Raw genomic sequence first — 18,197 nt, forward strand, 5'->3', positions numbered from 1 at the left:
CAATAACAAGTAGTATGCCATGCCGGTATGCCAATCAAGAAGTCTAGCATCTATATCCTTTGGGGTTGGGTCCAGAGATTTATGTGATGGCATCGTTCTCCCGAGGTTGGAGCCTCGTGTGACGTTGCGGAGCCGAAGTTTTTTTATCGATGGCAAGTGTACTCTCACATGGTCTTCCATTCGGCCGATCCCGAACATATATCCAATAGTTGTGGTGATGTATGATATACATTACCACCAATCATCTGTCGGGTAAACTGGCAGAGTTCTCACCAGTTGGAAGAGTGTTCACGATGAAAATGTGGGTGTGTCGCATAGGCCCCCAAGGCCCATGAGAAGTGAGGCGGATCTTGAGGTGCTGAAAATAAAATACTTCGCTATGTAGTAGTTAGTAACTAGTATAGGCATGGCAATGGGTAACGTAGGAGGTTGGTGAATTCCCAATTGCCAACCTCTTGCATATGTCTAATTCCAGCCGGGAGTCTGGAGAACTAGTTGATGAATATGCGCGAATTTGAATACTCACGAGATAACTGACAGTGCTCAGTACTCCGTATATAGTTGTAGCCTGTAGCGTTCCCTCCATGGGCTCATGGCTGCGTTCAAATTGCAGATCCTATGATGTGCCCAAGTTATCATAATGCGACTTGAATGACGAGGCTGTTCCGTAGTCACTAGAAGATTAATAGTGAGAAGGATGCTTCGCAATAACGTTTCCATGGTTACGAAACGAATCTCAAGCTGACATTCGTATTTGGCTCCTGAAAATTGAAGGACTTGTTGGCTGATTCAATGGGGATCAAGGAGTCGGGAACTGCCTTGGGACCGGAAGCGGATGTCCTTGTCGCCAAGCCCCTTTGTTAAACTGAAGTGCCTTCACTGAAAATGCAGCCTTCCAGTCTTTATCCGCAGAAAACATGGTCTTGACTCTTGGGAGGGATGGGCTCCAGTTTGACGCCGACTATTAGCTATTAGTTCGTTAGTTACCGCCAAAACCTTCTTCAGCCGCTGCAGAGCGCCGATCTTCCATCCCTTCATCAAGGGGCCTGGGTAACGAGTGGCAAATGATTACATTCTTGCACCTTTTGCACCAGGTTGGAATTGGCCGCATCGTTCCATCATTCGCCGTGCCCTCGAGTAATGAACAAATCGCCAGGTGATCGTGGTGCACATTTCAATTATGCCCGGCGCCGGTTCGACTTGAGCATGTGTCGATCGGCAAAACTCTGGTGCATTTGGTTGTCAATTCCGAACCAAAAATTGTAGCTTTCCCGCCCGTCCAATGGCTTTGAAGAGAAGGGCTGATGATTTGCCGAACGTGCACAAGGCTGCTGATATGTTTCCTTTTTTCTATGTGGTGATACGAATATGACTTGTTTAAAAGTGCCTTGTGATGTTGAGAACATCTATAAAGTATTAATTCTGAGATCGACCCGCCCTGCTTGTCCGCTTTGTAAGGATCAAGAGATTTGTACGGGAAGTCTTCTCAGCGGTCCAACCTGTTTGTCATTCTATAAAAGCTCAGATGGGATTCGTACCGATCAGGCTCTTGCCGCTATTTGGCCTTGTCTTCTTCCAAACCACGGTCGCCAGCAACTCCTCGATTGAAAATGCCAAAATCAACGACATCACCGCGGACATCTGCATAATTGGAGGTGGATCGACTGGCACATATGCCGGCATCAAGCTCAAAGACGAGGGAAAAAAGGTTGCTATCGTCGAGCGTGACGATCACCTTGGTGGACATATAGGAACGTTGTACGTGGACGGCAAGCCTGTCGACTATGGAGTTCAAGGCTTCTTCAATACGGAAACTACACTCAAGTATTTCAAGCGACTCAATGTGTCACACGAGCCACTGCTGCCGGCTTCACTTGAAAACCATTACATTGATTTTCGGACGGGGAAAAAAGTGAAATTCGACGGGAACGCAATCAACGTGACGGCAGCATTGCTGTTGTACTCTGCGACAGTTTCCAAATTTCGAGGCATCGCCGATGGAAGCTTCAACTTGCCGGACCGTGTCCCAGATGAGCTTTTGATGCCGTTCGGAGAGTTTATCGACCGGTACAAATTGCAGGGCGCACTCCCTATAACGTGGACGTTCGCACATGGCTCAGGTAACATGTTGGCCGCGCCCACTCTCTATGTCCTCCAGCTTTTTGGACAGCCGCATATCAACGCGCTTTTTAGAGGTTATGTCAGAGCCAAACGTGGGACTGCTGAAGTTTATAAGAAGGCCGCCGAAGTCCTGGGGTCAGATGTCATTTATAACAGCCGGATTATAAAGGTCACCCGTTCCGAGCAGGGAGTTGTGGTCCTGGTGCGTACAAAGAACGAGTATACACAGATCAGAGCTAAGAAACTGCTCGTCACCATGGTTCCTACTCTTCGCAACCTTGAAAGGTTTCGATATTGACAACAGAGAAAGGTCACTTTTTCCAGCAATGGCTGTGGACAAATCTATTATGTCGGAATTTGTCAAAAACAGTGGCCTCCCCGAGACCTCCAACATTATCAACTTGGACCCAACAAAACCTGCTCAGCTTCCACAGATGCCCTTTGTGTGGCACTTGGATTTTATGGGTGTTCCCGGTTATCACACCATTAAAATCGTCGGCGATTCGGAACTATCAGAGTCGGAGGCCAAGCAGCTCATTCTTGGTGGTATCGACCGGATGGGCGCCGCGGGAACTTTTCCGATTAAGAGACCCGAACTCGCCGCCTGGGGACGCCATATACCATTGACCCTGGCTGTCTCGAACAAGGCAATTAGGGGGGGATTTTATCGAGATTTATATGCGCTGCAGGGTCACAAAAACACGTTTTATACTGGGCTTTCATTCTGTTCGGACTATTCCACCCTGCTTTGGGATTTCACAAATAAAGTCCTCGAGCGAATGAATCTCTGAACGGTGGCAATGGGGTGCGGCCTGGAGAAGGCTTGGAGCTGCCCGGGTATTCTTGCTTATCTATATATAGTACCAGAGGAGTTGGGCTGCCTTGACGCAGATATGGTTGTGTGATTCGTGTCCAACTAGGCTTCACACTGGTAGACGTATCAAGAATGTTGAGCCCTCGGCTGATATAGGACCAGACTTCTATTTGCATGCCAAAAACAATTTTGTTCTCCTCGCTAAAGAAGATAATTTTCGTAGAAATGTTTGAGGCTTTTGTTCGGGGTATTTGATAATAGGCGCAAAAGATCACATCATATGTCTCATTTGCAAAGTGTAAAGAAGGTTTGTTGCGCTTTAAAAAAAGCAGCAGGCCGTGATTTTCAAGGCTGTATTCTTGGGGATTCAGCTTCCGGGACTTTATCCGTACTTTGTCCCCACTCCTCTTCCTCAGGCAAGAATGGAAGCGGAATCACCGAGCCGGTTGCCCGGAGTACTTCGGCTGGAAAACTTCTCTCCAATTTTCACCTAACGGCCCGTTGCTGAGGTTTCGATGAAAGACTGTTCACAGAAGCTCAAGCGAACAGATACACAGTTTCGCACCAGCACAACGGAAGAGATAGTAAACTGGCCTGCCTGCTCGTATTAGCATCAACTCTCCAATAAACCCAATAATGAGCATACTTTTCTCCTGCTGGGAGCCTTCTTGACGCTTTGGAGTGGTTGTTGTCGTTGTCAAAAGCTGTTTTGTCGTTGAGAAGCTTACATTAAGCGTGGCTTAACGCCACAATCGATCCGGATTGGCTTGCCGTGCTCCACTCGCTATTTTTAGCGCCTCGGAAACATCGGTACGGGCATGATACGGGCCATTACTCCTACGCCGGCCGTGGGTTTGGCGGCGATGGCCCGCGCTGTGACCGTATTTTACCTGAGACATTGTTTCCAGCCGCATTAGTCAGACGGCCCAATCCGGCAATGTTTAACGCCATCCATCGAGATCGATCGCTCTCGACACTCGAAAAGCTCGCGATGACGGCCACACCACCAGCCATCTCGCACGGAGCCTGCACTCCGGGATGCCAACGTGGTGAGTCAACGCTCTGCTCCCCAATGTGACTGTCGCTAACGAGGCGTCCAGCGCAATGGTCCCGTTCTTGGCAAGCTCTCGGAGAATAAACGTGCAGGCTTAGCTTGCGGTTACCATGGTCAACCACGTTCAATATGGCCCACATCACCATGTCCTTGTGTTTTGTTTGCCTCTGAGTGGACTTTGCAGCGTCGCAGTTACATGTCTCCAAATGGACAAAACTGCTCAGGAGGTGCCAATTCCTCCGGCCGTTGTCACGCCCTGATTTCCAATGCGCAAGAACACCAGGTAGTCCACATGGAGGATGTTTCTATTCTTGTTCTCTGAACAGCCTTATGACCGGTTGAATTAGGGCTCCTCTCCCAGCTTCAACTCCATTGACAAAGTCAACCAGTGTTAAGACACTGTTCCACTTTAGCTTTGGTCGTCCAAGCCTCATATGATGACAACATTCCGTTCCTCTTTTCGTGGCATCATGGTTGGCTGCTCGCATACGAGTACCTGCACATGCAGGAAGTATATACAATGGGACTTGTATATATATCTCTTGTCCTCCACCACTTCTTCCCTTCCCATCATCGAGTTTTGTCTTTCAGTTTTGGAACGGTCGTTTTCTTCCCTAGCAGAAATAACCTCTGCTACGCATTGAACTGTCATTCGCTTTCCTCTTAACGACACCTATCACAGTCGCTTCTTGATAAGGACAACAGATCTTCAATTGTTTGGGGCCATCATCGAGAAGCATCAAGATGCGCTCCCTCAACCCGGTTTTGTTGGGTGTTTTTGCCGGAGTGGCACTTGGCTTGCCAGGTCGTCACCACTATCCGAACCCGCCGTTTCCCACTGGAGGTGTGACAAGCGAGCCGCCGTTGTCTACGGGTGGCCCGGGACCTGGACCTGGCCCCGAACCGACGACGACAAAGACACTTCCTCCTCATATCTCCACGGTGACCGAAATCATCACAAAAACGACCTTTGTGCCATGCTCGACGCCCGTTGCTACTGGGAAAGGCACCACCTGGTACAGCACGTGGCTCACCACGTCCGTCTATACAACAACCACTTGCTACCCAGTCACTCAGACATACACCCCGCCTCCACCGCCTCCACCGCCTTGTGAAGGAGAAGATTGTCATCAACCACCCCCACCACCACCACCACCTCCTTCATTTACTCAGTGCCCTGCGCAAGTTACCGTTACTGTGACAGTGACGGAAACCGAATGCGGAGCCGGATGCATTCCTCCCACATCTCCTCCAGGGGTGCCACCACCGCCTCCCGGAGAACCAGGAAATCCACCACCGCACCATTGTCCGCGGTGCTCAACTTACACGATCACTGACATTCACGGTACAACCAAAACCATTGTGGTTCCACCAGAGACACCGCCTCCAGTCAACCCTCCGCCAACAAAAACTCCACCTCCACACTCGCCTCCGCCGCATTCCCCTCCGCCTCACTCTCCTCCCCCCGGTACTGGAGTAAATCCACCTCACACCACAAAAACTCACCCACCAACTTCTGGGACGAATCTCCCTCATAAGAGATATGCACCGTATCCGGAGTACTTCTAAATGATTGACATATGCCCAAAATGAATGGTTATTCGTCTATAAGGAGTCCTTTTTTCCTCTTATTTCCATTTTCTCTTTGCGTCCTAAGCGACATGAATTGTTGGAAGATTACCTAGTCTTCAGTTATTGTTTTATGCATGTTGCAACATATGCCAGCCCTATTAATGTTCCTCTCTTCTCCAACCCCGTGGCATGCTTTTGCATACTACTGTGGTTTACGATTCCCATTATACTGTCCTTAATGAATATAGAGCTATACCCTGGGAAGTCGATTACGCTCCCTATGAAACATTGGTTTATGGATTGTTAGGTGTTTTAGTAGTTAGCACTAGGTAGATAGATGAAATGTGAAGAGGGGAAATATCACCTATGAATACTTTTTTTCTTTGAGCTATCTTCATATGGAATATCTAGAATTGAGAAAAGCACGGATGTATGCATGTACTCTGTACATCCATCAAGGATTTGTAATTCTCGCCTGAACAGAGTAGAAATCACATTGAGATATCACGCACTCATCTGAGAAGCGTGAGAAGTTTTTCATACATTTTAACTGGCTTGTGTATTCACACAACAATGTCACTTTTCCTGTCTGTTTACTTATTCGCCCGGGCCTCCGAGAATGTGGGTGTTCGAGTGAGACATTGCTATTATAGCGCCCCTTATGCACATTGCGTGCGAATATTACTTGATACCTCCAATAATACGAAACCCATTCTTCATCCCAGAAGAATAAATCCTACCAGTATCAAACAGTATCCAGTCACAGAAAGCCACAATCAATCATCTCAACAAACCAAGCCAATCAAAGTTTGGCTAAAGTGGATGGGCCATAATATGTGAGATCTTACGAAGAGGGCCCTCCGCGGACCAAAGCCTGAGACATTTTTCACCCACCCCAAAAATGGGCCATAAGCATAACAATAGTTTTGGAAAAGATATCTTTTCCGGTGTGATTTTGAGAACGAGTTTTTCGTGTTGGAGGGAACTATTCTGCTTTGGCCGTGCGTTCCATGCGCTTGACGATGCATTTGGTCGGATCCGGGTCTCTTGATGCCTAACCGAGGCAGGGCATGATTTGAGGACTAAACAACGGACGAGCGTTATGCTGTATGCATGAGTAGCTGGGCATTAATTGATAGGCTGTTCTAGCCGTTCTAGTGGTCAAGAGGTTGATAGAACCAACCAGCAAAGCATCCCGAAATGCTTCTCAAGGTTGAAAACCTCAGTCAACTCGTCTGCTTCGAACAAAAACAAAGAAGGGTTGCTATTTCGATCTCAGTATCCTTAACCGAAACAAAATATAAATAGCAAAGAACAAAGCACGTTCAAGCATTGCAGGCGCAGGCGCAGGATCAATATCAAACATCAGCTTTGTCAAGCTGCAAAGCAACCCTCTCGGCATATGTCACGGTTGCTTCCCAAAGAAACATTGATTTAAGTGGACCATACAGCCCAACGTCATCATAAGCGAGAGAGGGCTAGTTAGAAAAAAGCCAAGGATGTACTCCAGTCCCAAGTTCTTGTTCCACGGACCCTTCACATTTCCATACCGAAAAACGAAGATAATGGGAGAGGGGTATGCAAAACAATAAATACGAACATGATATCCATCACGCGCCAAACGCCTTCCAAACAGACGAACAAAACACAGGATGACTCAAGAAGTACACTCCAGGAAGACTCAAGACATTCAACCAACTTCACTAAAAACACAACAGATCTCAGAAAGCGGAAGGATCATATAATCGGGGATTGGCACGAATCAACACACGGCCGGTATAGCGCAAAATTAGAAGTCTCGTAATATATATATCTGCAAAAGACCAACCCTTTTCCGCCAAGGCGAGGAACAAAAAACTCAGCACAGAGGGTAAATTTAAATTATAGTGGCAATCATATAGGAAAATATAAGAGGTGATCGAGTGGATTCAACTGCTGTTTGATCGAAAAATATGCTGCTCACAAGTAAGGGTTAGATGCCACTGTCGAAGCTAAACGGGATGCTACTTACAGGTTCCGGAATGGCTGAACGTCCGGCAGCTGTAAGTGCTCGCGGCTCAAGGGGTGGACGTTGTTTAGCTTCTGGTGACTGACCCCCGATGTTAAGGGCGCTTGATGAGTGATGACCCCCGATTCTCGAGTCTTTGCCCTTTTCGAATAACGGGCCTCCGAGTGTAGCACATTTCAGAATAGTTTGCATCATCTGGTTTTGTTTAAGCGGCTTCGCCAGGTATTCGTCCATTTGAGCCTGAAGACATTTCTCCCGGTCACCCAACATGGCATGAGCAGTCAACGCAATGATGGGGGTCCGCGATAGGCCGGTTTCTTTCTCCCACTCACGGATCTTCCCTGTCGCTTCGAAACCACCCATAATAGGCATTTGAACATCCATAAGGATAACATCATACCGATGTTGCTTGACTGCTTCGACAGCGGCAAGGCCGTTACTAACAACAGTCACGCCATGGTTGCATTTCTCTAGTATTTTAACGGCGACACGTTGGTTGACATCATTATCTTCTGCCAACAAGATGTCAAAGGACCGCGTGTTGTCGATTGTAAGAGGAGTAGAACGCCCCTCAAGTGCAGGAAGCATGCCGTTGCCAAGGTCGATAGGCCGGCAAGGTGTAGTCATATACGACGTGATACCCAGATCCAAAGCTGACTTTAAGCTAACCGAGACCACCGGACAGAGCAGAACAATTGGAATATATTTAAATGCGCCAAATGTTCGTAGGGTTTGTGCTGTTTCGACGGAATCAACAATGATAACGTCGTATGCGGGACCGGATTCTTTTCCTGATGGATCTTGGATTTCGGGTGGAGGGACATGGGTTTCGCTGCGGACCACAAGCGGCTCGAGTGCAAGTTGCCGAAGCATATTTGTGATGCTTAGAGCATCCTCGCCTGTTTCGCCTTTGTCGATGAAAAGGACATGGTGGTTCTGATAAGGCAAAAGCTGTGGTAAAATCACATCAAGGGATTGATCCGCAAGGTTCACTTTACAAGTGAAATGGAACGTGCTACCGTGGCCGAATTCCGAAGTTACCCAAACATCTCCGCCCATCAAATTCACCAGTCGTTTGGAAATTGACAATCCAAGGCCGGTTCCACCAAACTTCCTCGTAGTAGATCCGTCGGCTTGCTGGAATGTGTCGAAAATCATGTCCAATTTGTCCTCCTCGATGCCTATGCCGGTATCCGAGACAGAGAACTCAAAGGCGTATTCTTCATCCTGACAAATCTCCCTCGTCGATTTGCTGATGGTAAGTTTGACTTCTCCGTGCTCCGTGAACTTGATAGCATTTCCAACCAAGTTCAAAATAATTTGACGTAAACGGAACGGATCTCCGATCACATAATCAGGAACGGAGCTGTCGACCTGGTACGTGAGATTCAAGAACTTTTCATTCGCTTTTACTGCAAGAGTTTTCAGCGCATTAAACACAGTCCCTCGCATAGTAAATGGAATACTCTCGATGACCATCCGATTGGCTTCGATCTTAGAGATATCCAAAATGTCATCGATGATCGTTAATAGGCTGTTGGCAAGGCTATGCACAACATTGAGCATTTCGCGGGGATATGGTTTCAAATCGTCCGTATCGAGCGTTAACTGGGTCATCCCGATAATACCGTTCATGGGCGTCCGAATTTCATGGCTCATGTTGGCCAGGAATTCTGACTTGGTGCGATTGGCCAATTCTGCAGCCTCTCGGGCTTGAGTGTTTCGTTGAATGCTATCGCGCAAGTTGGAAATCATCTTATTAATTTTGCGTTTCAGCTCATCCATTTCACCGGACGCATTCACCGTGATCAGTTTGGTAAAATCTCCGTCTGTTGCGGCATCAGTGATTTCTCCAAAAGCTCGGACCTGGGCTGTAAGGTTGTCGGCCATGGTATTGACATCTTCGGTAATTTCCTTCCATCTTCCGGAGATACCCTCGACGTTGGCTTGGCCACCCATTTTACCATCCACGCCGACATCACGCGCTACACGCTTGAGTTCATGGGCAAAATTGGCAAGGCGGTCCACCATATTATTGATGGTATCCTTCAAAGTGAGAATTTCCCCTTGAGCATGAACTTCGATCTTCCTGCTAAGGTCGCCCCTTGCAATAGCTTGAGTAACGTCCGAAATGGCGCGCACCTGGATTGTCAGATTTTGTGCCATGGTGTTGACATTGTCAGTCAAATCCTTCCATTTGCCTTCAACATTATCGACCTTTGCCTGACCACCCAGAGTTCCGTCGGTACCGACTTCACGCGCAACTTTACTAACCTCGAAAGCAAAGGTATTGAGTCTATCCACCATACTATTAATGGTATTTTTTAGGTCCAGAATTTCTCCTTTGACATCTGAGGTAACTTTCTTTGTAAGATCACCTCTGGCGACTGCTGTTGTCACATCAGCAATTTCTCGGACCTGGGTGGTCAAATTCATAGCCATTCCATTGACATTTTCAGTGAGATCCTTCCAGGTCCCCTCAACATCATGAACAGTAGCTTGGCCACCGAGCACACCATCTGTGCCGACTTCCTTTGCAATCTTTGTAACTTCTTGGGCAAACTGTTTCAGTTGGTCAACCATAGAATTAATAATTGTTTTCATCGCCAGGATTTCTCCCTTGCAGTTGGCTTTAACCTTCTGGGTCAGATCACCCTTGGCGACTGCAGCTGTTACCGTTGCGATATCACGGACTTGGGTACTCAAATTTTCGGCCATGGCATTCACGTTGACTGTCAGTTCGTTCCACATGCCTTGAACACCATCAATTTGAGCCTGGCCTCCCAACACACCTTCCGTACCGACATCCCGAGCGACACGTGTAACTTCAGTAGCGAAAGTTCGAAGCTGGTCTACCATAGTATTGATAGTCTGTTGGAGCTCCAAGATTTCACCTTGGCCCCAGCTTTTGATCTTTTGGCTAAGATCACCATGAGCGACAGCGGTGGTGACAGTTGCGATTTCTCGAACTTGGTTCGTTAAATTAGAGGCCATGAAGTTGACATTGTCGGTCAACTCTTTCCAAATGCCATGGACGCCGGTAATTTGAACCTGTCCACCGAGGATACCTTCAGTTCCTACTTCCCTCGCAACTCTTGATACTTCACTTCCAAAGATTTGAAGTTGGTCCATCATAGTATTGATAGTGCGCTTGAAAGATGTGATCTCGGGATCCATTTCCATTGGGTGGATCTGAACTTTCATCGACAAATCACCATTTGCGACTTGGGTGATGATACCACCTATTTCTCTTAAAGCCTTCTGAAAAGCTTCATTCGCCTGTTGATGTTTCCGTAACTCACGCTCCAAAACACCAACATCCTCGTGCTCGACCTTTACTAATGCCTGTTGCGTCCGTTCCTCTTGGTGCTTTAGCTCGTCTCGTACCTGAGATATGATATCTTTCTGGATTTGAATTTGTTCGGCCTGCAGCTGGACTCGGTTTCGCAAATACGTAATGTTATCCTCGTAGTTGTCTTCGCTATCACTATCTTCGCCGTTGACTTCTCCGCTACGTTCGACAGGGAATTCCCCCGCTTGTCCGTTGTTTAGGCTACGAGCACTCATCAGGCTCGAAGTCCGTCCGGGCCGGCGAGAAGAGGGCTAAGAAAATGGAAGATAGTTAGATAACCGCAGATATAAACGGGGGATGATATAATAATTTAGCTGATTCGCTTTCACGTAAAAAAAGGGCATCAAGAACGAGTATTGCGGCTTTTGAATGGGGGTGCAAATTACCACAGAAGTTTGCATCGTATTCAGCCTCCGCATCAGAGCTACGAGCTCTTTCTCTAGGGCGGCTTTGCCCTCAGAGGCCTCCCCAGGTAGCACCACTTTCGAAGTATCGATGCCATTAGTCGGGTGGTTTGGTTTGCGGCCGTTATACGGCATAGCCATGGGCTCTGGAAGATCCATGGCCAGCCCCTGTATTATGGCGGCTGCAGCCGCAAGGGTCTCGTCACTGGGAGTCATTCTGCCTCCCTTAAGGTAGATGCTTTCTACCTTCTCCCAAGTGGAAAATTATAAGCGGGCTCTCGGTAAAGAGAACGGCAACGGCGTGTGTAAAACACCAACTACATCAAAGGAGCGGGATCGACATTGGTGGCAGTGCGGAAGGTGAGAAAAGCGGCGACCAGACTCGAAGGACGAGAGAGGGCGTCGTAAGTCGTGGAGGGTATATAGAAGGATGATAGTCTCAAAAGGATCAAAAGGATTGAGAGAGCCCGCTGGGGGAGGGATCTGACGATGTCTGATGGGAGGACTCTTGCGGACTGTCAGGCTCAAGAGAGGAGGATGAGGTGCAGAGAGGTGGGCGGTTGTAAATTATCGGTTCCGTACGATTTCCGTATCAACCCCAAGAGCCAGTAAGGACGAGCGCAAAGCTAGGCCCGATGAGGACTAATGCAGCACTGTTTGGGCCCGCTTGGGATAGGTATCCGGCGAACTCTGAGCCCCAGACGCCCTCAAAAGCGCGAGACACTCAAAAAACTCTCTCTATCACCTCTGAGAAGGTCGGGAATCAAATGCGGTGAAGAGCACTTTCAGCGGTCTCTACCATGACTGTTGCGAGTAATGTGATCCAGCCTGCAGTTGCATCGGGTGTCCGTTTGAGGCGATGATCACACAGGCTGCCTGACGAATGGAATACCGTAAGTTACGATCGGATTTACGCAGAACCCCGTCCGGCTGCTCAAACGCCCCGTATTGACTATTACCGCCACACGCCTACTCGGGCCTAACCCTGATCGGGCCAAGCGTTGCTTTTCCGCACCCTTTTCTCGTGGATATCAGATCTTCTCTCCCATGCGAAAGGATTCGAAGGCTGTGGGAATCATGGATGGCAAATCTCTTGGAGCGGTTTCGAAATCGAGTGTGGCCACTAGTATATCTCCTTCAGTTGGCCGAGGAGATCTGCCCGATATCCTCGATCCTGTGACCCCACGCTCACTTCTGTGGAGCAAGCTGACTGGACAAGATGTCTGTGCCTCTGCCTTGTTGCACCAGCATCGCAAATATACTGGTGACAGCACACGGATTGGCCCAATTCTAGGGTCTCCCTGCATGTTGTTTTGCTTCTGCTCCGTTGGGATCGCTCACTTGCCCACTGGAGTTCGTCTCGCCTTTTCTCGAGTTCGAGCCTCGAGTTAAATCTCCGGAGCAAGTTGTAAGATTGTTTGTTTGCCCTGACTAAATGGCTTTTTAGTCAGTTTAAACTTGGCCCTTGCGCCCGTTGAACCCAAAGGAGTGGTGTTCAGGCTGCCTTGCATTGCATTCCATTAGATGCTCCGGCAATTGATGGCCATACCCGGAATGATTGGCAGGAATCGAGATCCAACCCATCATGAACTCACACATCAAATGAACGTGGACTTTCGACAAAGTATGAGTACTTTTTCATGAGAAACTGGCACCCAAATTTGCCCTTAGGCTGAATTGCTCCAACTCTGCTGAACACCCATTATTGCCCGGACGGTTAACCGTCAGTTGCGCCTAAGCTATCCGAGATTCCTTCAAACTCTACCATTCAATATCACCCCTTCAATCTATAAAATGGTTGTCGATTGGCTTGCTGGATTTTTGAACTTCCACCCTGCGACGACAAGTCCAATGCGTTTGGTTACCCAATACTCCGTACAAACAACGATGTTGTACCACAATCTTACCAACATGGACGTAGGACTCGACATCGCAAGCTTGATTGGAACTCACAAACAGATCATTCTTTTTCCGTGATTTTAGGACGAGATCCTCGCTATGCCTACCTGAGAAGGTGAGTCAACGAATCGCTACCAATGATAGTCTGACCGCTTTCATTTGAATTCTTATGCTTGCGAAGTGCATCTGTGTTCGATACTCCCCCCTCTTCCGGATAGGAGCCCTTAAGTACGTTGACCAAGGGAGAACAGGTAAAGGAGGGCTGCGTTAGTTGCATTGCACCTGTTCACTCAATATATAAACTAGATACTGTTGGAAAAGGGTGCAATGTGTGTTGACAACTAGACAGTTTTCAAGCCTTGCATGGAGTGCCAGAGTTATTGAGATACGAAAAGTTTCTGGCAATACTTTGAAACAAAGGGGCCCACCCAGGAAGATAAGTTAATGCCGTTCGTCACCTCCGCGCATTCACCACAGCTCAATCGCATTTTTTGCGGTTCATTTTTTGCCCCAAAGATTCCTCCAAGAAGTCCCATTGTCTAGTTCCTACGTGTCTAGGCTTCCTACATCATTCTTTGCAGGCGCGAGCACGTCAGTGTATAACCATCCCACTGTGAGGCCCATGCGCCCATGACGACTTTCCCAGGCAGCGCACAGTGACTACATTGGCCGCAGTGAACTTGCTTGCCAGATCTAGACACTCGCATTCCCCCCCCCATTTTCCAGGTTTCGATCAAATCAAGGCAATGTTTTCTTTGTTTTTTTAATGGAAAAAAGAAAAAGATGACGCAGGAATAAATCCCAAGGCCCGTCTGGCCCTTGGTTTTTTGATTCTTGTAGCTGAACCGAGTCGGTTTCCCATATTTCAACAAGCAATTTATCTTCTGTTGGAGAGAAAACAATTGACACATACAATCTCACAAGACGACATATCCGTGGCTGCCATGTAAAGAAGGAAATGCCATCAAACTACCCATAGCAATACCCTAGCACCAACGAGGAATTAAGAATGAAAAAATAGGAATACTCTGGTATCTACAACCCAACTCGCAAGATACAAGATCCACACACGCAAGATGCAAATATACGAACACCGGAAAAACCAAAGCAAAAGGGGAACGAAGTATTCCGCTCAACAAATCCCATCAGCAGAGAAAGTAGCGATTCGAAACTATAAGAATCACTTGCTTCTTTTTTTTTGTCCTCTTGCTTTACTTTCCGCCTAGGAAGCAGCCTGCCCTTCTAGCCGCCGCCCCCTTCGCTCTAGTAACGTCGCATTGTCCAAGCTCAGTTCAAACGGCTGGTTCGCCGAGCGTGCCGCATTTTCTCGCGCCGCGGCGGCAACGGCGGCGCTATGCTGACCGTACCCGCCAGTTTGGTATTGTTGGTGATGTCTGCGCTGCTGTGGTTGCTGCTGTCCTGCACCGGCAGCCGTTTGTCTTGCCCTTGCCGCGGCGCTTGGTTGAGATGAGCCCAAATTTGTGGCGCGAAGTTTCGACTCCATGCCAGCTACATCGGCAGCATCAGTACGGCGGACCTTGGATGGGAGAGAAGATGTATTTGCAGCGTAGTTTTCTTGGTCGTAATAAAGCATCTCTTCGTCTTCTTCATAATCATCATCATCGTAGTCCTCAGCGACAGGGTTGAGGTCACCCCGGTATTGTCCTGCAACATTGGCACCGCGGTAGCCTTGTTTGAAATTCTTCCTTCGCTTGGCCTCTTCTTCTTGCCGGTGGACTGCGTATCCGACATCAAATACTTCGCGTAAGTTGATTGCACCAGGAGACCGGAAATCGGCCCTTCGATCGGTGAGAGAGAAGGGTGTCTCGAGGAGGTGCGACTGGGTGGCCAGGGGGGTGGCTAGTGGTGGCGCATCGTCTGCAGCATACGTCTCCTCGTCTGTTTGGCGGATCCATGGGTGGTTAAGGAACTCACCGATCGTGTAGCGCTTGTCGGGGTCGACGGTGAGCAGGTGTGACACTAGATCTTGGGCCGACTTCGATATATCGTCCCACCAGGGTGATAAAAAGGTATACTGCCCACGTGCAACCTTCTCGGTCAAGATTTGGATGCTCTCATCATAAAAGGGGGGAAATCCGCATAGGAGGGTATAAAGGACGCAACCTAATGCCCACATATCAACGCTCTTCGAATATTTCTCATCCTTGACTATTTCAGGGGCTGTGTAGCCAACTGTACCACACGGCGTCATCGTCTCACTGTCCCAAATGACTTTGGACAAACCGAAATCCGCGACCTTGATAACGCCAATGCCACCCGCACCGACTCCCGGTATAAACTCTCCTTCATCAACTTTGTCTTCTTCACCAGGCGCAGGCGGCTTGGGGTTCTTGGTTGGTATGTGAGGAATGGAATAGAACAAAAGGTTTTCCGGTTTGATATCACTGCAACGTGTTAGTACCCTGTCTGGAAGCAAAAGCTGATCTAAACCTTACCGATGCACAACGCCAGATGTTTCATGCAGATACTCTATCGCTTTCGCAACCTGAATAATAACGTGACGGCTGAGATTCTCACTGAAATACGTCAAGCGGACGATCTGATGGAACAACTCTCCACCAGGACACAGTTCGAGGACGATGTAGTAGAATTGTCGGGACTCGGAGAACTCGATCAGTTTGACGATATTCGGATGATCGAGTTGGCGCATTATCTGAACTTCTTTCAGAATGTTGGCTCGCTACATAACAAAAGATAGATGGGTCAGCTAATGGAGCAACCGAAGATGGGCTGACTCATTGGTATCGGTAAAAGCAACACTAGCATAATGGACCCAAAGAGCCAACCCTGGAGGTATTAGTGGCTCACCTCTACAACGTGAGGTTTCTTTCTGAGGCCCGGATGAAGATGAGATTCGCCCTAGAACAGGACCGCCACGTCATGTTGGCGCATGTTGCATGAAAAGGAGATGAGCTTACGGCGAAGGGGCAGGGGCAGATTCCACACATGAATTGGGGGTATTATCAAGGAGAAAAAGAGGCTGTAGTGGGAGGAACTGGGTCGCGTACCTGTTTGGCGCTCATCTCGAACTTGCGGACGACCTTGATTGCAACCTCGCCGTATTTTCCAGTACTGTCGCGGGCCCCGATAGACGTTGCTAAAGGCACCGTCGCCCATCTTTTCCAGCAATATCCATCGTTCCAAACCTGGGTAAGAAGGCATTGTAGATTTGCTCAGTTTCTCTTCGGCAACGATTTGTTCAATCTCCTGCTCATGGTTTCTGCCATTCTTCGCATCTACGGCGGGCACTTGTTGCTGGTACTTTTGTTCATACTTTGCAGGTGCTGCCTTGTGATCCAACCCGCTGAGGCCGGCGTGCTGCTGTTGTTGCTGGGGAGCCTGAGGCTGTCTTTGGCGCTCCACGTGGACGGCCGTGACATTGGTGGTCGGCTCGCCATGAGGGGTACCGGCGCGGGCCTGCTTCCCATGGCGAATGAAATTTTTCAGATTTTGTATAGTACTCATGGCGGATATGGAGACGCGGTTCTCATGGGATTCGTGAGAGCACAAGAAGGGTTCCTTTTTCAGGAGGGTTGAGGAATTGGATTCTTGGACGGTGGTAGGCGTCGAAGTTTAGGCGGAGAGTTGGAAATGTGACCAAACGAGGTATGACGACACACGGTGGTTAGTTGGGACCTGGGCAATTCACGTTGGTTCAGCCTTCCGTCATCACCCCAAACTGCAAAAGGGAAGCAAAAATGACTGTAGACGGAAAAGGAGAGATATGAACTGGAGAGGATGAGAAGTGCAACGTAGTCGAAGTAGAGGTTCTTGGGCCAGGAGGTGGGCTGGTGCCTCGCTTGCAACAAAGAACCACAACAGGACGAGCGAGGGACAAAAGGCTCACTCTTTTTAAGATGGAGATGGAACTGGCTAACCAGGCTGGGGAAGAATCAAGAAAAGTGCAGCATTCCAAGCATCGACGTACCGGGCGCAGCAAAAATGGCCGAAGCGATACAAAGGCAGCAACCCTGATGATTCACTCGTTGAGGAGATGCTGACTCAAAGCATCGACGGGCTTGCTGCCCCACTCTCTACAGAAGGACGAACAGGGGCGAATGCAGTCGATGCTCAATTCAGCCTCTGATGACATCGCGGCGAATGGCCCCGTTCTTCATAACTAATGATGGTTTGGAACGTGCCCCTGCTGTGGCTTTCGGATCATGGCTTCTCCAAAGCACTCGAGCTCGATTGAGCCCGAGTGAAGCCGATATTGGCCCGAAGGCTTACAAATGAATACATGCGTCCGATACCCTAGTTATTAGTTGATGAACGCAGGAATGAACCTCTTTAACGAAGAACAGCCACAGAACGTCAATGTAAACTGTTCATTGTATGTATCCAAGGCATACCTGATTCGGGGCGTAGTTATCGATCTTTGACAACTGCAACTCGCAATCTCAATTAAATAGTTGAAGTAGGCCAAATTCAAACCAGCGTACTCCGTATGGAGCACAGCTCGCGCTCAACTCTGAGGTCCCCCTGACAAAACATCTGAGGCGCAGGTGACCGGCGATGTCATCGGGCCAAGACTCGCTGTGAAAGGGCGGAAGACTGGAGACCTCGCTCCACCGCCTCAACCACACATGCGCTCATTCAGACTCTGCGTGCTGACGGCGTCCCGGGCAACCCGTCGGGCTGCGGCCTGAGCAGAGAGGGATTCTTGTGAAGCTGGGCCGAAAATATCACGGAACAGGAACCTGTCACGCCGTCCATGTTTTCAGCCCTTTCGTCATTGGTTCGGGCGTGGCTGATCAAAGAGGACGATCCCGCCCTCCTCGATGATTGATCAGTGAAACAAATTTCTCTTTCAAAGAGGATGCTATCTGTCATGGTTGTTAAACAAAGTCAGTGTTGTAGTTATTTAACATGGATCTTGCAGTCGAAAACAAAGTCTGCCGGCACCACAGGGGTATGAAACACCACAAATGCTATGCAATTCTTGCGGCCTT

At 48.6% G+C, this 18,197-nt stretch overlaps 4 protein-coding genes across 4 annotated transcripts; 2 read left to right on the forward strand and 2 right to left on the reverse strand.

Annotated features, from left to right (window-relative positions):
• Positions 1-1,525: 1,525 nt before the first annotated feature.
• UREG_01723 (uncharacterized protein) lies at positions 1,526-2,912 on the forward strand (the record flags this gene model as incomplete). The annotated part of the gene is made up of 2 exons (XM_002542161.1): positions 1,526-2,323; positions 2,358-2,912. The coding sequence occupies 2 exons, from the start codon at positions 1,526-1,528 to the stop codon at positions 2,910-2,912; spliced, it is 1,353 nt and encodes a 450-aa protein (XP_002542207.1).
• A 1,821-nt stretch (positions 2,913-4,733) lies between these two features.
• On the forward strand, positions 4,734-5,558 carry UREG_01724 (uncharacterized protein; the record flags this gene model as incomplete). Its single annotated transcript, XM_002542162.1, has 1 exon — positions 4,734-5,558. One exon carries the CDS (start codon positions 4,734-4,736, stop codon positions 5,556-5,558), a length of 825 nt encoding a protein of 274 aa, XP_002542208.1.
• A 1,975-nt stretch (positions 5,559-7,533) lies between these two features.
• UREG_01725 (uncharacterized protein) lies at positions 7,534-11,541 on the reverse strand (the record flags this gene model as incomplete). The annotated part of the gene is made up of 2 exons (XM_002542163.1): positions 7,534-11,172; positions 11,308-11,541. 2 exons carry the CDS (start codon positions 11,539-11,541, stop codon positions 7,534-7,536), a joined length of 3,873 nt encoding a protein of 1,290 aa, XP_002542209.1.
• A 2,905-nt stretch (positions 11,542-14,446) lies between these two features.
• Positions 14,447-16,710, reverse strand: UREG_01726 (serine/threonine-protein kinase srk1; the record flags this gene model as incomplete). The annotated part of the gene is made up of 4 exons (XM_002542164.1): positions 14,447-15,629; positions 15,681-15,898; positions 16,004-16,032; positions 16,254-16,710. 4 exons carry the CDS (start codon positions 16,708-16,710, stop codon positions 14,447-14,449), a joined length of 1,887 nt encoding a protein of 628 aa, XP_002542210.1.
• Between the last annotated feature and the right edge of the window lie 1,487 nt (positions 16,711-18,197).

The sequence above is a fragment of the Uncinocarpus reesii genome, genomic scaffold (genome assembly GCF_000003515.1).
Source record: "Uncinocarpus reesii 1704 scaffold_1 genomic scaffold, whole genome shotgun sequence".
In the NCBI taxonomy this organism is placed as follows: domain Eukaryota; kingdom Fungi; phylum Ascomycota; class Eurotiomycetes; order Onygenales; family Onygenaceae; genus Uncinocarpus; species Uncinocarpus reesii.